The sequence below is a fragment of the Salvelinus fontinalis genome, chromosome 38, assembly GCF_029448725.1.
Source record: "Salvelinus fontinalis isolate EN_2023a chromosome 38, ASM2944872v1, whole genome shotgun sequence".
Taxonomy (NCBI): Eukaryota; Metazoa; Chordata; class Actinopteri; order Salmoniformes; family Salmonidae; genus Salvelinus; species Salvelinus fontinalis.
Window position 1 is genome coordinate 881,784 of NC_074702.1, and position 21,421 is coordinate 903,204.

The 21,421-nt window shown below is 45.4% G+C and overlaps 1 protein-coding gene across 4 annotated transcripts in view; it reads left to right on the forward strand.

The window, feature by feature from the left end:
* Positions 1-199: 199 nt before the first annotated feature.
* LOC129837846 (tubulin polymerization-promoting protein) overlaps positions 200-21,421 on the forward strand; it is a 40,274-nt gene continuing 19,052 nt past the window's right edge. Inside the window, exons 1-3 of one of the 4 annotated variants that reach the window (XM_055904317.1) lie at positions 201-352; positions 10,295-10,405; positions 14,603-14,947. In XM_055904317.1, coding sequence (XP_055760292.1) covers positions 10,362-10,405; positions 14,603-14,947 — 389 coding nt within the window. In that variant the 5' untranslated portion in view covers positions 201-352; positions 10,295-10,361. Of the gene's footprint in view, positions 353-848; positions 1,198-8,958; positions 9,198-10,294; positions 10,406-14,602; positions 14,948-21,421 lie in introns of those variants that run through there. The other 3 variants (XM_055904318.1, XM_055904316.1, XM_055904319.1) reach the window with 3 other exon arrangements.

Below are 21,421 nucleotides of genomic sequence, written 5' to 3' on the forward strand. Positions count from 1 at the left end.
CCCCGAATACGCCATACTGCAAAAAAGCATGGCAGAACAGAGATTCCCACGGAACGGAAGGAATTCACTTATCCTATTATGGATAAAACAAAACAACATTCTACATCACCTCCATGAGAATAGAATGACGTTTACACGAGTGGTAGGAGAGCTGCAGCCAATCAGTGGCCTGGATTTATCCCCGCATTTCTTTCTGGGAGGCGACCAGCAGACAGGCATTTGAGATTCTATATAGCGGGAGAATATAGTGTTGGCAACGTTCTTTCAACCTCCAACATTCCTCGACGTGCAGTTATGATTTTGTGGAATTGACAAGAAAGAACAGTGGATTGGAGAAGGATTGAGATATCAGGTAAATGTGTTATTTTACAGATGTGGTTACATGTTTTTTGGCAAAAGAACAGCTATTGATGTTGACAGTTTATTTGTTTTGGTGTGCGTTTATTTTGACACTGACACAGTCGGTTCAATGCCTTTTTATAAATTTGCAAATTGATAGCTACAAATGTAAATGTATTTCAATATTTATTTGCACACTAAATGATGTTGTGCATTATATGCAGGAAGTCGCTTGATTGTCAAATATGCTTTCGTTTTTCCCTCATTTGAAAGCACTGGTCTTTTACGCCGTTTGGTTCTAGAATTCGTTTACTGAATTACTATCGTTTACTGAATTGTAGACGCTGTCAATAGTGTATACGTATATTCAATGTATTGCCAGGTATTGCGTTATGCACTGGCAAGTGGCAATAGAAGAGCGGCGACTGCAGCCTGTGCATGGTCACAATAACAATGATCACGTGCCACTGTGGACTATTCCAGAGACCACTACTGGACCATGAATCTCTGCACGTTTGCAAGTTTATGTAACCAATCTCGCGCATGAAACATGCTCATACTGCATTACACAACTTTCGTACTGTCAACTTAAACAACCATAGTATAGTCTATGTCGTTTGTTCTCCCGTCGTTTTACACGTGTAGTTGTTACCTTCTCTCTACTACCTCTGTCAAGAGGACAAGGTCCGTAATGACATAGGAGATCCTCTTGAAACTGTTGGACAGATCCTTTGTATCGAACCCTGCGCTGCCTTATGATGCATGATTATTACATCATGTCGCCTGGACAATCTAGAAGGGAAAATAGCTAAAGGAAGCCTTTTTGGAATGATAATATTCTCATACATACAAACTACCGTAAGGACGCATGAAGCCCATTTACCCAGTTCTCTTCCTTGTATATTCTGTTTCTGTACTCTTTAGGCGTACGTTGATTTTATTGCGTCAAATATTCTATCTATATCTTGTAACATGATGATGATATGGTAGTGTGGCTGATGATATGGTAGTGTGGCTGATGATATGGTCATGTATGTTAATGGGAATGACCGATGCTTGGCAGGCAGCACTACATGCGTTGGGCTTACATACAGTATCTAGTGTTTCACAGTCAGAGAGTTAAATGAGAGCATTTGCCAATCAGTCTTTGCTTTTGTCGGACTCAAGCAGTATATAAGTAAAGCACTAATGTAATTAAAAAGTTGACCTAAGTGCAAACGTAGGTCAGATTCTACAAATAAATGGCCCAGTATGTTGTTTATAGTACTTCTGCTTTACATGTGCGTTAGCCTTGTTTATCGCCATATGTTGTATTAGGTACGCATGAGGAGAGAACGCAGTCATCCACTGTCTATGTCCCAGATTTCTCTCTTGGCTCTAGGTTGCAGTGCACTCTGGTCCGAGAGCCACTGGATCCAGTCATAAACACTTACCCTCACGATGTAAATGAGTCTGTTTTGTTGTTCATATTAAGGACAGGGTGGACTTATGAAAGGTTATGTTTTTGGTAAAAAGCCACGTTATGAAAATGTGTTGTCTGCATGGTCAGTGAAAAAAGCCAAAGGGGTGGTCTAGTAGTCTACTTTAAGCCGTCTCCTCTGAAGCACATGTACGATGTACCGCTGTCAGAATGGGTTTGATTCCAGACCGCTGCTCTTTAAGCATGCGCTCTCCTACCTTTCACCACTGTCCAACATGAGAAAACTCCCCACTCTTTTGTCCACAAAAATGTAAAAAAGGACAGAGAAATTCAGCTCTTTTAGTCCTGTTAAATCATTCAGGTAATTGTTGGTGTCACTGATGATTAGTAATTAGAGGACGCTGTCTGTATCTAATCAGCCTGCTACATTTTTTAATTTTTTTAATGTTGAACTTTGCCTCTCCCAGCCGAGTGATATCAATGAAAAGATGTGGTTACAGTTTCCACAATTGACGGGTGTGTACAGAAGTATGTCAAAGGGAATCGGCTCTGTTCTGCATTCCTGTTGAAGTTCAACACCTTCCACTCAGTGCTGTCGGATGAACAGGGCTGCACATCCGACATGGCACCCTATTCCCTATATAATGCACTACTTTTGACCTGAGCCCGTGTAGTGTACTGCATAGGGAATAAGGTAGCATTTGAGGCACAGCCCAGGCCTCTCTCCATGACAGACAGGACCACTGCTGCTCTCATTGGGATCATTCAGCCAATGGGGTTGCATAAGAAACCTCTCTCATTACTCTGCCTTGTATCTTAATATGGCTCGTTGTTAGGACCACAAGAAGAACCGAGCAGAGATAAAGTGTAACATATTGTTTCTGAAGCACAATACATTTGTGTCTGACACCAGAGGGGGGATGGAGGGGGGGGAGACACAAACTCTAGTGACGGGAAGAAATCAATAGTTACACTTCGCAATATTATTTTTAGACGATATTATATCGATATTTGACTCCAAGTATCGATTTGTAAAAAATATTTACTTTTGTTTATTACTGTAGGTGGCGTTAGCTAGCGCTAGTCGGCTGGACCTGAGCCAAAACGCCAGTATTTTTACTCCTATAGCTTGTTCTCCATCTTCTTCTTCAAAAGTGAGCCAACATGTTTTCAGCACTTTAATTTCCCTAACTGATCAAAACTACTTTTCTCATGGCTCTCTCTTGTCTCTCTGCAGCAGACATATGGTGAGCAATATGTCTGGAACATCAAATCCCAATCAAATAGCAGTATAGAATCCCAATATGTATGTAATCATGAGAATACAGTCGGCACCTAAGTATGGTGATAAGATCATATTGTGAGGTCCCTGGCAATTCCCAGCCCTAACAAACTGCAGCAAGAGACACAGACCAACAACAGTGAGTGACTTCAGACCCATGGGGCAGATGCACTCTGGGATAGATGGGTGGATGGAGGGGAGGGGGGTGATGGTGTAATGCACTCTGGGATAGATGGATGGATGGATGGAGGGGAGGGGGGTTATGGTGTAATGTACTCTGGGATAGATGGATGGATAGATGGAGGGGAGGGGGGTTATGGTGTAATGCACTCTGGGATAGATGGATGGATGGATGGATGGAGGGGAGGGGGGTGATGGTGTAATGCACTCTGGGATAGATGGATGGATGGATGGAGGGGAGGGGGGTGATGGTGTAATGCACTCTGGGATAGATGGATGGATGGATGGAGGGGAGGGGGGTGATGGTGTAATGCACTCTGGGATAGATGGATGGATGGATGGAGGGGAGGGGGGTGATGGTGTAATGCACTCTGGGATAGATGGATGGATGGATGGAGGGGAGGGGGGTTATGGTGTAATGCACTCTGGGATAGATGGATGGATGGATGGAGGGGAGGGGGGTTATGCACCTAAATATTTTACTGTGTGATCTGGAATTTTAATTTAGAAAAATGAAGGATTCTAGCTTTATTGCCTTATATTTGTGTGAGCATACATTTAGGTTGCACACATGGTCCTTGTTAAAAAGGCCAGTGTAGAGCCCTGGGCAAGACTGGGTGACTAAGAGTGTCACCATGGCAGACTGACTACCTGGGTGTGGTAGAGAGGTGTGATAGAGCTGTATACACAGGGAAGAGTTGTTGTCTGACTGGTGGACTCGGGTCAGTGGTCAGTGGTACGATGGCGGACTGGGACTCTGAGTGCTGGTGCTCTAGTGAAGACTGACAGACTCAGGATAGTGTGGTTTTAGCCTTCGGTCAATGTAGCCTGGGCCCAGATCTATGTTGCTTTATGTATGGGATTGGCAGTGCTAGTTAGAGCTGGGACCAGGTTACCCCATAATGATCTGGGACCAGACTACCCCATAATGATCTGGGACCAGGCTACCACATAATGATCTGGGACCAGGCTACCCCATAATGATCTGGGACCAGGCTACCCCATAATGATCTGGGACCAGGCTATCCCATAATGATCTGGGACCAGGCTGCCACATAATGATCTGGGACCAGGCTGCCACATAATGATCTGGGACCAGGCTACCACATAATGATCTGGGACCAGGCTATCCCATAATGATCTGGGACCAGGCTGCCACATAATGATCTGGGACCAGGCTGCCACATAATGATCTGGGACCAGACTACCCCATAATGATCTGGGACCAGGCTACCACATAATGATCTGGGACCAGGCTACCACATAATGATCTGGGACCAGGCTACCACATAATGATCTGGGACCAGGCTACCACATAATGATCTGGGACCAGGCTACCACATAATGATCTGAGACCATATAGAACTGGGTAGACTAGGGGTCATGGTGGTATAGGACTGGGTAGACTAGGGGTCATGGTGGTATAGAACTGGGTAGACTAGGGGTCATGGTGGTATAGAACTGGGTAGACTAGGGGTCATGGTGGTATAGGACTGGGTAGACTAGGAGTCATGGTGGTATAGAACTGGGTAGACTAGGGGTCATGGTGGTATAGAACTGGGTAGACTAGGGGTCATGGTGCTATAGAACTGGGTAGACAAGGGGTCATGGTGCTATAGAACTGGGTAGACTAGGGGTCATTTTGCTATAGAACTGGGTAGACTAGGGGTCATGGTGGTATAGAACTGGGTAGACTAGGGGTCATGGTGGTATAGAACTGGGTAGACTAGGGGTCATGGTGGTATAGAACTGGGTAGACTAGGGGTCATGGTGGTATAGGACTGGGTAGACTAGGGGTCAGTCATGGTGATATAGAACTGGGTAGACTAGGGGTCATGGTGATATAGAACTGGGTAGACTAGGGGTCATGGTGCTATAGAACTGGGTAGACTAGGGGTCATGGTGCTATAGAACTGGGTAGACTAGGGGTCATGGTGCTATAGAACTGGGTAGACTAGGGGTCATGGTGCTATAGAACTGGGTAGACTAGGGGTCATGGTGGTATAGGACTGGGTAGACTAGGGGTCATGGTGGTATAGGACTGGGTAGACTAGGTGTCATGGTGCTATAGAACTGGGTTGACTAGGGGTCATGGTGCTATAGAACTGGGTAGACTAGGAGTCATGGTGGCATTGTACCACACATTCTGTTCTGATTGGCTGACAAGGCCACATTCAAGAGCAGTTGGCTGGCTGGGACTGATCTAGATGGAGAGCAGATGGGTTCACCACGGCATGCCCAGTCAGGGAGTGACACACAAACACACACACAGGCACTCATACGAATGCTTGAATGAACGAACACACGAGTGCCCGCTCACAAGCAAACATGTACTCACACACACACACACACACACACACACACACACACACACACACACACACACACACACACACACACACACACACACACACACACACCTCAAGTTGTTATGTGTGTGGTATTCTCATCATTCTTACGATTGGCTGTCTGCTTATTGTCTTGTGCTGACTAGTCCCCCTCTCTTCAGAACAGATAGAATGTTCTGACCATGTTGTGTTGCTATTAATACCAGAGTTCAAAATGGGCCAATTTCTATAGTAAAGCAGTCATCTGTAAGCAGCAATTCATGGCCAGAAGGAGAGTATATGTAAGCATGCAGTCATCCAGTCACAGATTTATCTCTTGAGATCTGGACTTAAACAAATGGCTTTTTTCCTTTGTAGTGGGACAGCAAACAGGCAGGCCTAAGACAGAGAGTCTGTAGTACGATCTTCTATCTGGCCAATGTGTCAGTATGGACTACACTCCACACTGTTGGGGGTTACTATGCCCAGTGCCTGGTTAATGCCATGGTAATTAACCTTTCATGTGCAGTAATGAAATCCTCTATTAGATCCAAGCCACACCAACTGTCATTTCCAACAGTTGTAATTGATGTAATATATTCATCACTGTAATCCAATCATACGATCATCCAATCATAACATGTTTACTAAAATGTAAGGTAATAATATATTCTGTATTCACAGCCATGGACTAAATGAGACTTAAAGCTGCAATATGTTCCTTTTTGGGTGACCTGACCAAATTCACATAGAAATGTGGGTTATAGATCTGTCATGCTTATTGAAAGCAGGTCTAAGAAGCGGTAGATTTGTTCTATGTGAGCTTCACCTTCTTAACTGCTAGTTTTTGCGTCTTTTACTTTAGGTTTTGGTACACCAGTTTCAAACAGCTGAAAATACAATATTTTTGGTTTTTGAAAATAAATTTCACAGTGGTTTAGATGGTACAATGATTCTCTACACTAGCTTGTTTTGCCACATAAACTGAAATTAGCTGAGCTATTAGAATTTTAGCAACGAGGAAATGGCAGAGTGGTTTCTGCATATTGCATCTTCAATAGACACAATGCATGGAAAAACTACCCATGTAAAAGTACCAAACTACATTCTCTGCTTTATATTTTCCACACCGTCCCGTCTTAATTGTTAACATGAGGGTTTTGTAGACTGAATTAACTCTTTGTGTGTTTCCCTAATGGCACCCTATTCCCTACATAGTGCACAACTTTAGACCAGAGCCCCAATAAGTAGTGCACTATATAGGGTGTCAGTTGGGATCCTCTCTCACTAGCCTCTCTATTGTCCGTAGTCTTGAACGTGATGGGTTTTTGAGGAGCCTGGCTGTGTAGAAGACAGTGGCAGTTGAACACTTGAGACTTCACTGACTATAAAACAAGAGTGAAAAGATTCCTTTGTTCCAGATCGATTTTGCTGTAGTCGTCAGGGCACAAAGTGTGTCACGGAGCACTCTAATCGTAGGGATGAGGGTGTCACGGAGCACTCTATCGTAGGGATGAGGGTGTCACAGAGCACTCTATCGTAGGGATGAGGGTGCCACAGAGCACTCTAATCGTAGGGATGAGGGTGTCACGGAGCACTCTATCGTAGGGATGAGGGTGTCACAGAGCACTCTATCGTAGGGATGAGGATGTCACGGAGCACTCTATTGTAGGGATGGGGGTGTCACGGAGCACTCTATTGTAGGGATGAGGGTGTCACAGCGCACTCTATCGTAGGGATGAGGGTGTCACGGAGCACTCTATCGTAGGGATGAGGGTGTCACAGAGCACTCTATAGTAGGGATGAGGGTACCACAGAGCACTCTATAGTAGGGATGAGGGTACCACAGAGCACTCTATCGTAGGGATGAGGGTGTCACAGAGCACTCTATCGTAGGGATGAGGGTGTCACAGAGCACTCTATTGTTGGGATGAGGGTGCCACAGAGCACTCTATTGTAGGGATGAGGGTGTCACAGAGCACTCTATCGTAGGGATGAGGGTGCCACAGAGCACTCTATTGTAGGGATGAGGGTGTCACAGAGCACTCTATTGTAGGGATGAGGGTGCCACAGAGCACTCTATCGTAGGGATGAGGGTGTCACGGAGCACTCTATCGTAGGGATGAGGGTGTCACAGAGCACTCTATTGTAGGGATGAGGGTACCACAGAGCACTCTATCGTAGGGATGAGGGTGCCACAGAGCACTCTATCGTAGGGATGAGGGTGCTACAGAGCACTCTATAGTAGGGATGAGGGTACCACAGAGCACTCAATCGTAGGGATGAGGGTGCCAGAGAGCACTCTATCGTAGGGATGAGGGTGTCACAGAGCACTCTATCTTAGGGATGAGGGTGTCACAGTAAATAAACAGACTAAGGCTTCCCCAAACACGAGTATGTGCACAGAGGGCAGTCAAGTCTGTCAGTACATGTAGAAGGTTCCAGAGAAAGTGGAGTGAATTTGCTGGGAAAATCTTGTTTGGCAGGATACAAGCTGAAACAAGATTGTGTGAAAATTTCACATAGATCATCCAAGGTCCTGTACACTAGAAGCTGCAGTGTTGTGATATCAAATCACATTTGATTGGTCATATACACATATTTAGCAGATGTTATTGCGAGTGTAGAGAAATGCTTGGTCGTATCACTATTTTTATTCATTTGTGGAAGGGAGAAGCTGTTAAACTCTTTGTGTACTCTATAATACAGTTCTTTGTTTATTCCTGACGTTGGGAGTTCAGTAGTTGAAAGGTCGGTCACTAGATCTGTTTAGGTTTCATGGGTAACTGTTTAAATACTTACCAAGTTAGAGCTATAAGTTAGAGCTATAACAGTTAACTTAACAAGTCCCAAAAGTCACCCTATTTCATATATAGTGCACTACTTTAGACCAGAGCTCTATTGGCCCTAGTCAACACTAAGTCAGGCACTATATAGGGAATAGGGTGGCATTTGGGATACTGTATTGGCCAGAGTCCTGGACGACCCATGCCACCACCTCAACCCCCCCGAACACCAACGGTAGCACCCAGCGACGTCACCCACCATGTGTGTATGTGTGAAGAGACGGCCATGGGACTCAGAGCCAGACAGAGCTGTCACAGTGCTGTCACAATGGCTCCCTAGTGTCCCTCGTTCTCAATGACATGATTGATAGACATTAATAATGGCTTGTTTTCCCTGTAAGAATGGACCTGTGAAACATAATGCCCTTACTCAGGGTCCATCTGGGGTTTTCTGTACTTACAGTTCATTTATGTGGTTGATTTGTAGCTGTGTCTTGTAAACAAACCCCCTCTTCTGCCACCCATGGTGCCGTACCACCCATGTAGTGCTGAAGGGGTCTGGGGGTGCATTGAATGACAGCAACTATCCAGTCTTCACTCCTCTATATTTTTTAAAATTAGAGTGACAGTTGAAATCAGTTGGAGAAGGAGTTATAGATTGAAATCTTCTGGAATATAAAGGTTGTCTGTCTGTATTCCGGTCCTCTAGATAGATAACAGAACTGCTCTCTGGGAGCAGTCAGAACTGACAAGCTGCGTGTGTCGGAGGGGGGGGGCTCTTTGCTGTAGTGTACTTTGCCATGGCAACACGGGTTCTGCGAGGCTGCTGAGTGGTTACTGTAGTTCACCATGGGAACGACTTGGTGAGCACAGTCCTTATTTACTTAAGTGGTACAACATTATCAGTAAGTCGTCAGTATCTTCCTAAAACAAAGCTTTGTTGAAAATCTGATACCTGTCATTGGTTACTCTTTTAAAATCTACACGAGGTATTTAAATGAGACTTGTAACATGGAATAAAATACCTGTGTGTGTGTCTTTATTAATGTAGATGTGATCTGTGATCCAGGAGTGTTTTATGCCGTGTTTATCTGAATGCCGCTTGTCTTGCTGTGTGTAGACACAAATGGGGATGACTATGATGTGTTTGAAGAGGGCTCCTGCTCCTCAGACTGACTGAAAGCATCTGGAGAGAGAGGTTGTGTCCCAAACGGCACCCTGTTCTACATAGTGCATTACTTTTGGGACAAAGCCAGAGAAAGAGTGTTGTAAAACAAGCCCTTAACAGGAGAGGGGCTCGGCTATAGCCAGCCTTTAAAAAGGAAGGCAGTCAGGTTTTATCAGTTGGGTTGAAGAAATGAGAAACAGGAGGTAAGACAGCTGTGGCAGGACATGACTTTGTTGTCTGTTAGGGTTTTAAATACAATACTGATTACTGAACTATACGGTATGTATTTGTTTTTCATCTAAACTATAAGTATTTAGGTTACACTATAAGGTGTTATTCGTATTGACATGCTATTACTAGTTTAGTGCTTTGGATTTGGTGCCAAGTACATAATGAAATGTTTTCATCCCAAATGGCACCCTATTCCCTATATAGTGCACTACTTTTGACCAGAGCCTTATGGGTAAGTAGTACCCTATATAGGGTGCCGTTTGGGACGCGGATGTTATCACTGGATGGGTCATAAATATGTGGACAGTAGAAGAAGGGTGATTAATAAGTCTGAAGGACTCACAATGTGAAAGTAGGAGCACTCACAGTCCTGTACTTTGCACTTTGCTTTCAGACTTTGATGAACAATGGGCTATCACTTGTTCCACTTTCGTTCTTGTTCACACACACACACACACACACACACACACACACACACACACACACACACACACACACACACACACAGAAAGACTGTGAACATCACAGTCACTTACAATGTTCATTGAATATTTTTCACAGCACAAAGAAACTAAGAGAGTCACCTACTCCAAGCAGTGTAGAGGGGGAAACCAACTACTGCAGCGCCATGGCTGACCCAAAGCTGGCTGACCCAAAGCTGGCTGAACTAAGGTAATAAGTCACGGATGTCTCTGAATATGCTGTTGTATCGACATCAATGGCCAACATTTCTTCAATCAGTCTGCCTCTCTTTAAACTGTTCTATGACCTCACGATCACAGTGAAACACAGCGGTTTGAAACAGTAGAAATACTGGCTGTGTGTGTGGTGTGTGTGTGTGTGGTGTGTGGTGTGTGTGCCGGCCTGACTGTCCGTCTGCTCTCCTGGCACTACCATGGCTCTGCTCTTGAATACCAGAGATCTATTAATAATCATCACCTCCGTGCCAGAACACTTACGACATCTGCCCATTCACAGTCAGCCTGGGCTCACACCACTGACAACTAGCTGAGCTAAAGCTCTGCCTCCAGCCTCCAGCTAGCACACTGAGTTAGCGGTGAGAGAGAGAACCAGAGCCAATGAAACAAGCCTTGTGTTAGAGACGGTGTGTTTTCACAGAGGACCCAAGTCAAACCACTACGGCTGTCTCTACAGCTGTCCTAATATTGTCCCCAGGCTAAGCCCTTGTCCAAAATGGGACCCTATTCTCTACATAGTGCATGACCCGTAGGGTCTGACGAACAAGATTAGAGCTGCCCCTACAGTCATCTCCTTCACCTACAGTCATCTCCTGCATCTACAGTCATCTCCTTCACCTACAGTCATCTCCTTCACCTACAGTCATCTCCTGCATCTACAGTCATCTCCTTCACCTACAGTCATCTCCTGCACCTACAGTCATCTCCTGCACCTACAGTCATCTCCTTCCCCTACAGTCACCTCTTTGACCTACAGTCATCTCTTTGACCTACAGTCATCTCCTGCACCTACAGTCATCTCCTTCGCCTACAGTCATCTCCTTCACCTACAGTCATCTTGTGCACCTACAGTCATCTCCTTCTCCTACAGTCATCTCCTTCGCCTACAGTCATCTCCTGCACCTACAGTCATCTCCTTCGCCTACAGTCATCTCCTTGACCTACAGTCATCTCCTTCGCCTATAGTCATCTCCTCCACCTACAGTCATCTCCTTCGCCTACAGTCATCTCCTTGACCTACAGTCATCTCCTTCGCCTATAGTCATCTCCTTCGCCTACAGTCATCTCCTTGACCTACAGTCATCTCCTTCGCCTACAGTCATCTCCTTGACCTACAGTCATCTCCTTCACCTACAGTCATCTCCTTGACCTACAGTCATCTCCTTCGCCTACAGTCATCTCCTTGACCTACAGTCATCTCCTTCGCCTATAGTCATCTCCTTCGCCTACAGTCATCTCCTTGACCTACAGTCATCTCCTTCGCCTACAGTCATCTCCTTCACCTACAGTCATCTCCTTCGTCTACAGTCATCTCCTTCACCTACAGTCATCTCCTTCGCCTACAGTCATCTCCTTCGCCTATAGTCATCTCCTTCGCCTACAGTCATCTCCTTGACCTACAGTCATCTCCTTCGCCTACAGTCATCTCCTTCGCCTACAGTCATCTCCTTCGCCTATAGTCATCTCCTTCACCTACAGTCATCTCCTTCGCCTACAGTCATCTCCTTCGCCTACAGTCATCTCCTTCGCCTACAGTCATCTCCTTTGCCTACAGTCATCTCCTTGACCTACAGTCATCTCCTTCGTCTACAGTCATCTCCTTCGCCTACAGTCATCTCCTGCACCTACAGTCATCTCCTTCGCATACAGTCATCTCCTTCGCCTACAGTCACCTCTTTGACCTACAGTCATCTCTTTGACCTACAGTCATCTCCTTCACCTACAGTCATCTCCTGCACCTACAGTCATCTCCTTCGCCTACAGTCATCTCCTTCACCTACAGTCATCTCCTTCACCTACAGTCATCTCCTGCACCTACAGTCATCTCCTTCGCCTACAGTCATCTCCTGCACCTACAGTCATCTCCTTCGCCTACAGTCATCTCCTTGACCTACAGTCATCTCCTTCGCCTATAGTCATCTCCTCCGCCTATAGTCATCTCCTCCGCCTACAGTCATCTCCTTCGCCTACAGTCATCTCCTTGGCCTACAGTCATCTCCTTCGCCTACAGTCATCTCCTTGACCTACAGTCATCTCCTTGACCTACAGTCATCTCCTTGGCCTACAGTCATCTCCTTGGCCTACAGTCATCTCCTTCGCCTACAGTCATCTCCTTGACCTACAGTCATCTCCTTGACCTACAGTCATCTCCTTGACCTACAGTCATCTCCTTCGTCTACAGTCATCTCCTTCGCCTACAGTCATCTCCTTCGCCTACAGTCATCTCCTTCGCCTACAGTCATCTCCTTGACCTACAGTCATCTCCTTGACCTACAGTCATCTCCTTGACCTACAGTCATCTCCTTGACCTACAGTCATCTCCTTGACCTACAGTCATCTCCTTTACCTACAGTCATCTCCTTCACCTACAGTCATCTCCTTGACCTACAGTCATCTCCTTGACCTACAGTCATCTCCTTGACCTACAGTCATCTCCTTGACCTACAGTCATCTCCTTCGTCTACAGTCATCTCCTTCGCCTACAGTCATCTCCTTCGCCTACAGTCATCTCCTTCGCCTACAGTCATCTCCTTGACCTACAGTCATCTCCTTGACCTACAGTCATCTCCTTGACCTACAGTCATCTCCTTGACCTACAGTCATCTCCTTCACCTACAGTCATCTCCTTCACCTACAGTCATCTCCTTGACCTACAGTCATCTCCTTCGCCTACAGTCATCTCCTGCGCCTACAGTCATCTCCTTCGCCTACAGTCATCTCCTTCGCCTACAGTCATCTCCTTCGCCTACAGTCATCTCCTTCGCCTACAGTCATCTCCTTCTCCTACAGTCATCTCCTTCGCCTACAGTCATCTCCTTCGCCTACAGTCATCTCCTTCGCCTACAGTCATCTCCTTCGCCTACAGTCATCTCCTTCACCTACAGTCATCTCCTTCACCTACAGTCATCTCCTTCGCCTACAGTCAGGATCACAGCATGATGCAATAGAGATGAAAATTCCCCTTTTCTGCTCCAGACCTGTTATGTCCCAGTCCACCTGTACTAACACAGTGGTTTAACATGAGACACAGAGCTGGTATTATGTCCCAGTCCACCTTTACTAACACAGTGGTTTAACACAGGAGACACAGAGCGTGTATTATGTCCCAGTCCACCTGTACTAACACAGTGGTTTAACACAGGAGACACAGAGCTGGTATTATGTCCCAGTCCACCTGTACTAACACAGTGGTTTAACACAGGAGACACAGAGCTGGTATTATGTCCCAGTCCACCTGTACTAACACAGTGGCGTAACACAGGAGACACAGAGCTGGTATTATGTCCCAGTCCACCTGTACTAACACAGTGGTTTAACATGAGACACAGAGCTGGTATTACGTCCCAGTCCACCTTTACTAACACAATGGTTTAACACAGGAGACACAGAGCTGGTATTATGTCCCAGTCCACCTGTACTAACACAGTGGTTTAACACAGGAGACACAGAGCGTGTATTATGTCCCAGTCCACCTGTACTAACACAGTGGTTTAACACAGGAGACACAGAGCGTGTATTATGTCCCAGTCCACCTGTACTAACACAGTGGTTTAACACAGGAGACACAGAGCGTGTATTATGTCCCAGTCCACCTGTACTAACACAGTGGTTTAACACAGGAGACACAGAGCGTGTATTATGTCCCAGTCCACCTGTACTAACACAGTGGTTTAACACAGGAGACACAGAGCGTGTATTATGTCCCAGTCCACCTGTACTAACACAGTGGTTTAACACAGGAGACACAGAGCTGGTATTATGTCCCAGTCCACCTTTACTAACACAGTGGTTTAACACAGGAGACACAGAGCGTGTATTATGTCCCAGTCCACCTGTACTAACACAGTGGTTTAACACAGGAGACACAGAGCTGGTATTATGTCCCAGTCCACCTGTACTAACACAGTGGTTTAACACAGGAGACACAGAGCTGGTATTATGTCCCAGTCCACCTGTACTAACACAGTGGTTTAACACAGGAGACACAGAGCTGGTATTATGTCCCAGTCCACCTGTACTAACACAGTGGTTTAACACAGGAGACACAGAGCGTGTATTATGTCCCACTTACTTAACTCATGTACAGAATGTAAATCTGTTTCACATAAACAGGAAAACCACACATCCTGGCTCTTCAGCTAATAGTGTCGGTCTCTTTCCTCTTCCTCAGAGACGGCATGGCAGATTTTACAGTTCAGACGGCCAAGCACTCCAACCCTCCAATCTCCTCCACTCCCCTGCGGCCTCCCAGCGAACAGCAGTCCAAGGACCGGGCCTCCAAAAGGCATTCCTCCGAGTCCAACGGGACCAGCGAGGGTGGAGCAGGGTCGCGGACGCCCGTGGAGATAACCGCACTGGAGGAGTCGTTCCGGCGCTTCGCCATCCACGGCGACACGCGTGCCACAGGAAAGGACATGCATGGCAAGAACTGGTCCAAGCTGTGCAAGGACTGCGGCGTCATCGACGGAAAAACTGTCACCCTCACGGACGTGGATATTGTCTTCACTAAAGTCAAGTAAGGAAATCTTTTCTAGTAGGCTGTGTCCCAAATGGCGTAGTAGAAATCTTGCAGCGCAAATGGCACCCCATTCCCTAAATAGTGCACTACTTTTGACCAGAACCCTATGGGCCCTGGTCAAAAGTAGTGCACTATGAAGGGATTAGAGGGGAGAGAGGAGATGGGAGGAGATGAGATGAGAGGGGAGATGAGGGGAGATGAGAGAGGAGATGAGAGGAGAGGTGGGAGAGGAAAGGGGAGGAGAGTGTAGAGAGGAGAGGAGAGGAGAGTGAGGAGAGGAGAGTGTAAAGGAGAGTGTAGAGAGGAGATTTCAGGAGAGGGGGAGATTCCAGGAGAGGGGGAGATTCCAGGAGAGGGGGAGATTCCAGGAGAGGGGGAGATGCCAGGAGAGGGGGAGATGCCAGGAGAGGGGGAGATGCCAGGAGAGGGGGAGATGCCAGGAGAGGGGGAGATGCCAGGAGAGGGGGAGATGCCAGGAGAGAGGGAAATGACAGGAGATGACAAGAGAGAGGGAGATGACAGGAGAGAGGGAGATGACAGGAGAGAGGGAGATGACAGGAGAGAGGGAGATGACAGGAGAGAGGGAGAGGACAGGAGAGGGGGAGATGACAGGAGAGGGGGAGATGACAGGAGAGGGGGAGATGACAGGAGAGGGGGAGATGACAGGAGAGGGGGAGATGACAGGAGAGGGGGAGATGACAGGAGAGGGGGAGATGCCAGGAGAGAGGGAAATGACAGGAGATGACAGGAGAGAGGGAGATGACAGGAGAGAGGGAGATGACAGGAGAGGGGGAGATGACAGGAGAGGGGGAGATGACAGGAGAGAGGGAGATGACAGGAGAGGGGGAGATGACAGGAGAGAGGAGGAGGAGGAGTTATCTTCCTTTCTGTTTCTATCATCCTCATTGTAATGGTGAAATGCATTTCATTGAATCCACTGTTGTCTCAGTATAAAGGGAAGGCTGGTAGAGATCCAGTAGTAGGATCCTCCTGTTATATAATAGTTATGTGAAGCAGACAGATACAGATAGATAGTAGGATCCTCCTGTTATATAATAGTTATGTAATGCAGACAGATACAGAGAGATAGTAGGATCCTCCTGTTATATAATAGTTATGTAATGCAGACAGATACAGAGAGATAGTAGGATCCTCCTGTTATATAATAGTTATGTAAAGCAGACAGATACAGAGAGATAGTAGGATCCTCCTGTTATATAATAGTTATGTGAAGCAGACAGATACAGATAGATAGTAGGATCCTCCTGTTATATAATAGTTATGTAATGCAGACAGATACAGAGAGATAGTAGGATCCTCCTGTTATATAATAGTTATGTGAAGCAGACAGATACAGATAGATAGTAGGATCCTCCTGTTATATAATAGTTATGTGAAGCAGACAGATACAGATAGATAGTAGGATCCTCCTGTTATATAATAGTTATGTGAAGCAGACAGATACAGAGAGATAGTAGGATCCTCCTGTTATATAATAGTTATGTGAAGCAGACAGATACAGATAGATAGTAGGATCCTCCTGTTATATAATAGTTATGTAATGCAGACAGATACAGAGAGATAGTAGGATCCTCCTGTTATATAATAGTTATGTGAAGCAGACAGATACAGATAGATAGTAGGATCCTCCTGTTATATAATAGTTATGTAATGCAGACAGATACAGCGAGATAGTAGGATCCTCCTGTTATATAATAGTTATGTAAAGCAGACAGATACAGAGAGATAGTAGGATCCTCCTGTTATATAATAGTTATGTAATGCAGACAGATACAGAGAGATAGTAGGATCCTCCTGTTATATAATAGTTATGTAAAGCAGACAGATACAGAGAGATAGTAGGATCCTCCTGTTATATAATAGTTATGTAATGCAGACAGATACAGAGAGATAGTAGGATCCTCCTGTTATATAATAGCTATGTAATGCAGACAGATACAGAGAGATAGTAGGATCCTCCTGTTATATAATAGTTATGTGAAGCAGACAGATACAGAGAGATAGTAGGATCCTCCTGTTATATAATAGTTATGTAAAGCAGACAGATACAAAGAGATAGTAGGATCCTCCTGTTATATAATGGTTATGTAATGCAGACAGATACAGAGAGATAGTAGGATCCTCCTGTTATATAATAGCTATGTAATGCAGACAGATACAGATAGATAGTAGGATCCTCCTGTTATATAATAGTTATGTAATGCAGACAGATACAGAGAGATAGTAGGATCCTCCTGTTATATAATAGTTATGTGAAGCAGACAGATACAGAGAGATAGTAGGATGGATGGTTTGACCTGGGACTGGGAACAAGGGTGCCAGTATCTAGATCAAGCTCAATTTGCTGATGGACTTGGAATTTGAATTACACATCCTAACTACAGCTTCCTGACAATATGACATGTCAGTGTCTATTGATATACAACTAGCAGCATTGGGACAGATCTAGATATAGATATGACATGTCAGTGTCTATTGATATAAAACTAGCAGCATTGGGACAGATATAGATATAGATATGACATGTCAGTGTCAATTGATATAAACTAGCAGCATTGGGACAGATCTAGATATAGATATGACATGTCAGTGTCTATTGATATAAACTAACAGCATTGGGACAGATATAGATATGACATGTCCGTGTCTATTGATATAAATTAACAGCATTGGGACAGATATAGATATAGATATGACATGTCAGTGTCTATTGATATAAACTAACAGCATTGGGACAGATCTAGATATAGATATGACATGTCAGTGTTTATTGATATAAAACTAGCAGCATTGGGACAGATCTAGATATGACATGTCAGTGTCTATTGAAATAAACTAGCAGCATTGGGACAGATCTAGATATAGATATGACATGTCAGTGTCTATTGATATATAACTAGCAGCATTGGGACAGATATAGATATAGATATGACATGTCAGTGTCTATTGATATAAAACTAGCAGCATTGGGACAGATCTAGATATAGATATGACATGTCAGTGTCTATTGATATACAACTAGCAGCATTGGGACAGATCTAGATATAGATATGACATGTCAGTGTCTATTGATATAAAACTAGCAGCATTGGGACAGATATAGATATAGATATGACATGTCAGTGTCAATTGATATAAACTAGCAGCATTGGGACAGATCTAGATATAGATATGACATGTCAGTGTCTATTGATATAAACTAACAGCATTGGGACAGATATAGATATGACATGTCCGTGTCTATTGATATAAATTAACAGCATTGGGACAGATATAGATATAGATATGACATGTCAGTGTCTATTGATATAAACTAACAGCATTGGGACAGATCTAGATATAGATATGACATGTCAGTGTCTATTGATATAAAACTAGCAGCATTGGGACAGATCTAGATATGACATGTCAGTGTCTATTGAAATAAACTAGCAGCATTGGGACAGATCTAGATATAGATATGACATGTCAGTGTCTATTGATATATAACTAGCAGCATTGGGACAGATATAGATATAGATATGACATGTCAGTGTCTATTGATATAAAACTAGCAGCATTGGGACAGATCTAGATATAGATATGACATGTCAGTGTCTATTGATATAAACTAGCAGCATTGGGACAGATCTAGATATAGATATGACATGTCAGTGTCTATTGATATAAACTAGCAGCATTGGGACAGATCTAGATATAGATATGACATGTCAGTGTCTATTGATATAAAACTAGCAGCATTGGGACAGATCTAGATATGACATGTCAGTGTCTATTGAAATAAACTAGCAGCATTGGGACAGATATAGATATGACATGTCAGTGTCTATTGAAATAAACTAGCAGCATTGGGATAGATATGACATGTCAGTGTCTATTGATATAAACTAGCAGCATTGGGACAGATCTAGATATAGATATGACATGTCAGTGTCTATTGATATAAAACTAGCAGCATTGGGACAGATCTAGATATGACATGTCCGTGTCTATTTATATAAACTAGCAGCATTGGGACAAATATAGATATAGATATGACATGTCAGTGTCTATTGATATATAACTAGCAGCATTGGGACAGATCTAGATATGACATGTCAGTGTCTATTGATATAAACTAACAGCATTGGGACAGATCTAGATATAGATATGACATGTCAGTGTCTATTGATATAAAACTAGCAGCATTGGGACAGATATAGATATGACATGTCAGTGTCTATTTATATAAACTAGCAGCATTGGGACAGATTTAGATATAGACATGACATTGGGGTTGTTGCCCTTGGTAACAGTCATGTTGTGGGGGGTTGTTGCCCTCGGGTACAGTCATGTTGTGGGGGGTTGTTGCCCTCAGTAACAGTCATGTTGTGGGGGGGTTGTTGCCCTCAGTAACAGTCATGTTGTGGGGGGTTGTTGCCCTCAGTAACAGTCATGTTGTGGGGGGTTGTTGCCCTTGGTAACAGTCATGTTGTGGGGGGGTTGTTGCCCTCGGGTACAGTCATGTTGTGGTGGGTTGTTGCCCTCAGTAACAGTCCTGTTGTGGGGGGGTTGTTGCCCTCAGTAACAGACATGTTGTGGTGGGTTGTTGCCCTCACTAACAGTCATGTTGTGGGGGGTTGTTGCCCTCACTAACAGTCATGTTGTGGGGGGTTTTTGCCCTCAGTAACAGTCATGTTGTGGGGGGTTGTTGCCCTCAGTAACAGTCATGTTGTGGGGGTTGTTGCCCTCGGTAACAGTCATGGTGTGGGGGTTGTTGCCCTCAGTAACAGTCATGTTGTGGTGGGTTGTTGCCCTCAGTAACAGTCATGTTGTGGGGGGTTGTTGCCCTCAGTAACAGTCATGTTGTGGGGGGTTGTTGCCCTCAGTAACAGTCATGTTGTGGGGGGTTGTTGCCCTCAGTAACAGTCATGTTGTGGGGGGTTGTTGCCCTCAGTAACAGTCATGTTGTGGGGGGGTTGTTGCCCTCAGTAACAGTCATGTTGTGGGGGGGTTGTTGCCCTCAGTAACAGTCATGTTGTGGGGGGGTTGTTGCCCTCAGTAACAGTCATGTTGTGGGGGGTTGTTGCCCTCAGTAACAGTCATGTTGTGGGGGGTTGTTGCCCTTGGTAACAGTCATGTTGTGGGGGGGTTGTTGCCCTCAGTAACAGTCATGTTGTGGTGGGTTGTTGCCCCCAGTAACAGTCATGTTGTGGGGGGTTGTTGCCCTCAGTAACAGTCATGTTGTGGTGGGTTGTTGCCCCCAGTAACAGTCATGTTGTGGGGGGTTGTTGCCCTCAGTAACAGTCATGTTGTGGGGGTTGTTGCCCCTCAGTAACAGTCATGTTGTGGTGGGTTGTTGCCCTCAGTAACAGTCATGTTGTTGTGGGGTTGTTCCCCTCAGTAACAGTCATGTTGTGGGGGGTTGTTGCCCTTTGTAACAGTCATGTTGTGGGGGGTTGTTGCCCTCAGTAACAGTCATGTTGTGGGGGGTTGTTGCCCTCAGTAACAGTCATGTTGTGGGGGGTTGTTGCCCTTGGTAACAGTCATGTTGTGGGGGGTTGTTGCCCTCAGTAACAGTCATGTTGTGGGGGGTTGTTGCCCTCGGGTACAGTCATGTTGTGGGGGGTTGTTCCCCTCAGTAACAGTCATGTTGTGGGGGGTTGTTGCCCTTGGTAACAGTCATGTTGTGGGGGGGTTGTTGCCCTCAGTAACAGTCATGTTGTGGTGGGTTGTTGCCCCTCAGTAACAGTCATGTTGTGGGGGGTTGTTCCCCTCAGTAACAGTCATGTTGTGGTGGGTTGTTGCCCCTCAGTAACAGTCATGTTGTGGGGGGTTGTTGCCCTCAGTAACAGTCATGTTGTGGGGGGTTGTTCCCCTCAGTAACAGTCATGTTGTGGGGGGTTGTTGCCCTTGGTAACAGTCATGAGGTTGTGGGGTTGTTGCCCTCGGTAACAGTCATGTTGTGGGGGTTTGTTGCCCTTTGTAACAGTCATGTTGTGGGGCGGTTGTTGCCCTCAGTAACAGTCATGTTGTTGTGGGGTTGTTGCCCTCAGTAACAGTCATGTTGTGGGGGGTTGTTGCCCTCAGTAACAGTCATGTTGTTGTGGGGTTGTTGCCCTCGGTAACAGTCATGTTGTGGGGGGTTGTTGCCCTCGGGTACAGTCATGTTTTTGTAGGGTTGTTGCCCTCAGTAACAGTCATGTTGTTGTGGGGTTGTTGCCCTCGGGTACAGTCATGTTGTGGGGGGTTGTTGCCCTCGGTAACAGTCATGTTGTTGTGGGGTAGTTGCCCTCGGTAACAGTCATGTTGTGGGCGGTTGTTGCCCTCGGTAACAGTCCGGGGCAGGATTGTTCGCTCTGCTGTTTCCCCAGATGCCTGAGGTAGTTGTCATCCTCTACTACCACAGGGTCCAGGTCATTTCTAGTAGAATGACCCCAATAACAACACACACTGACTGAACCGTGCTTG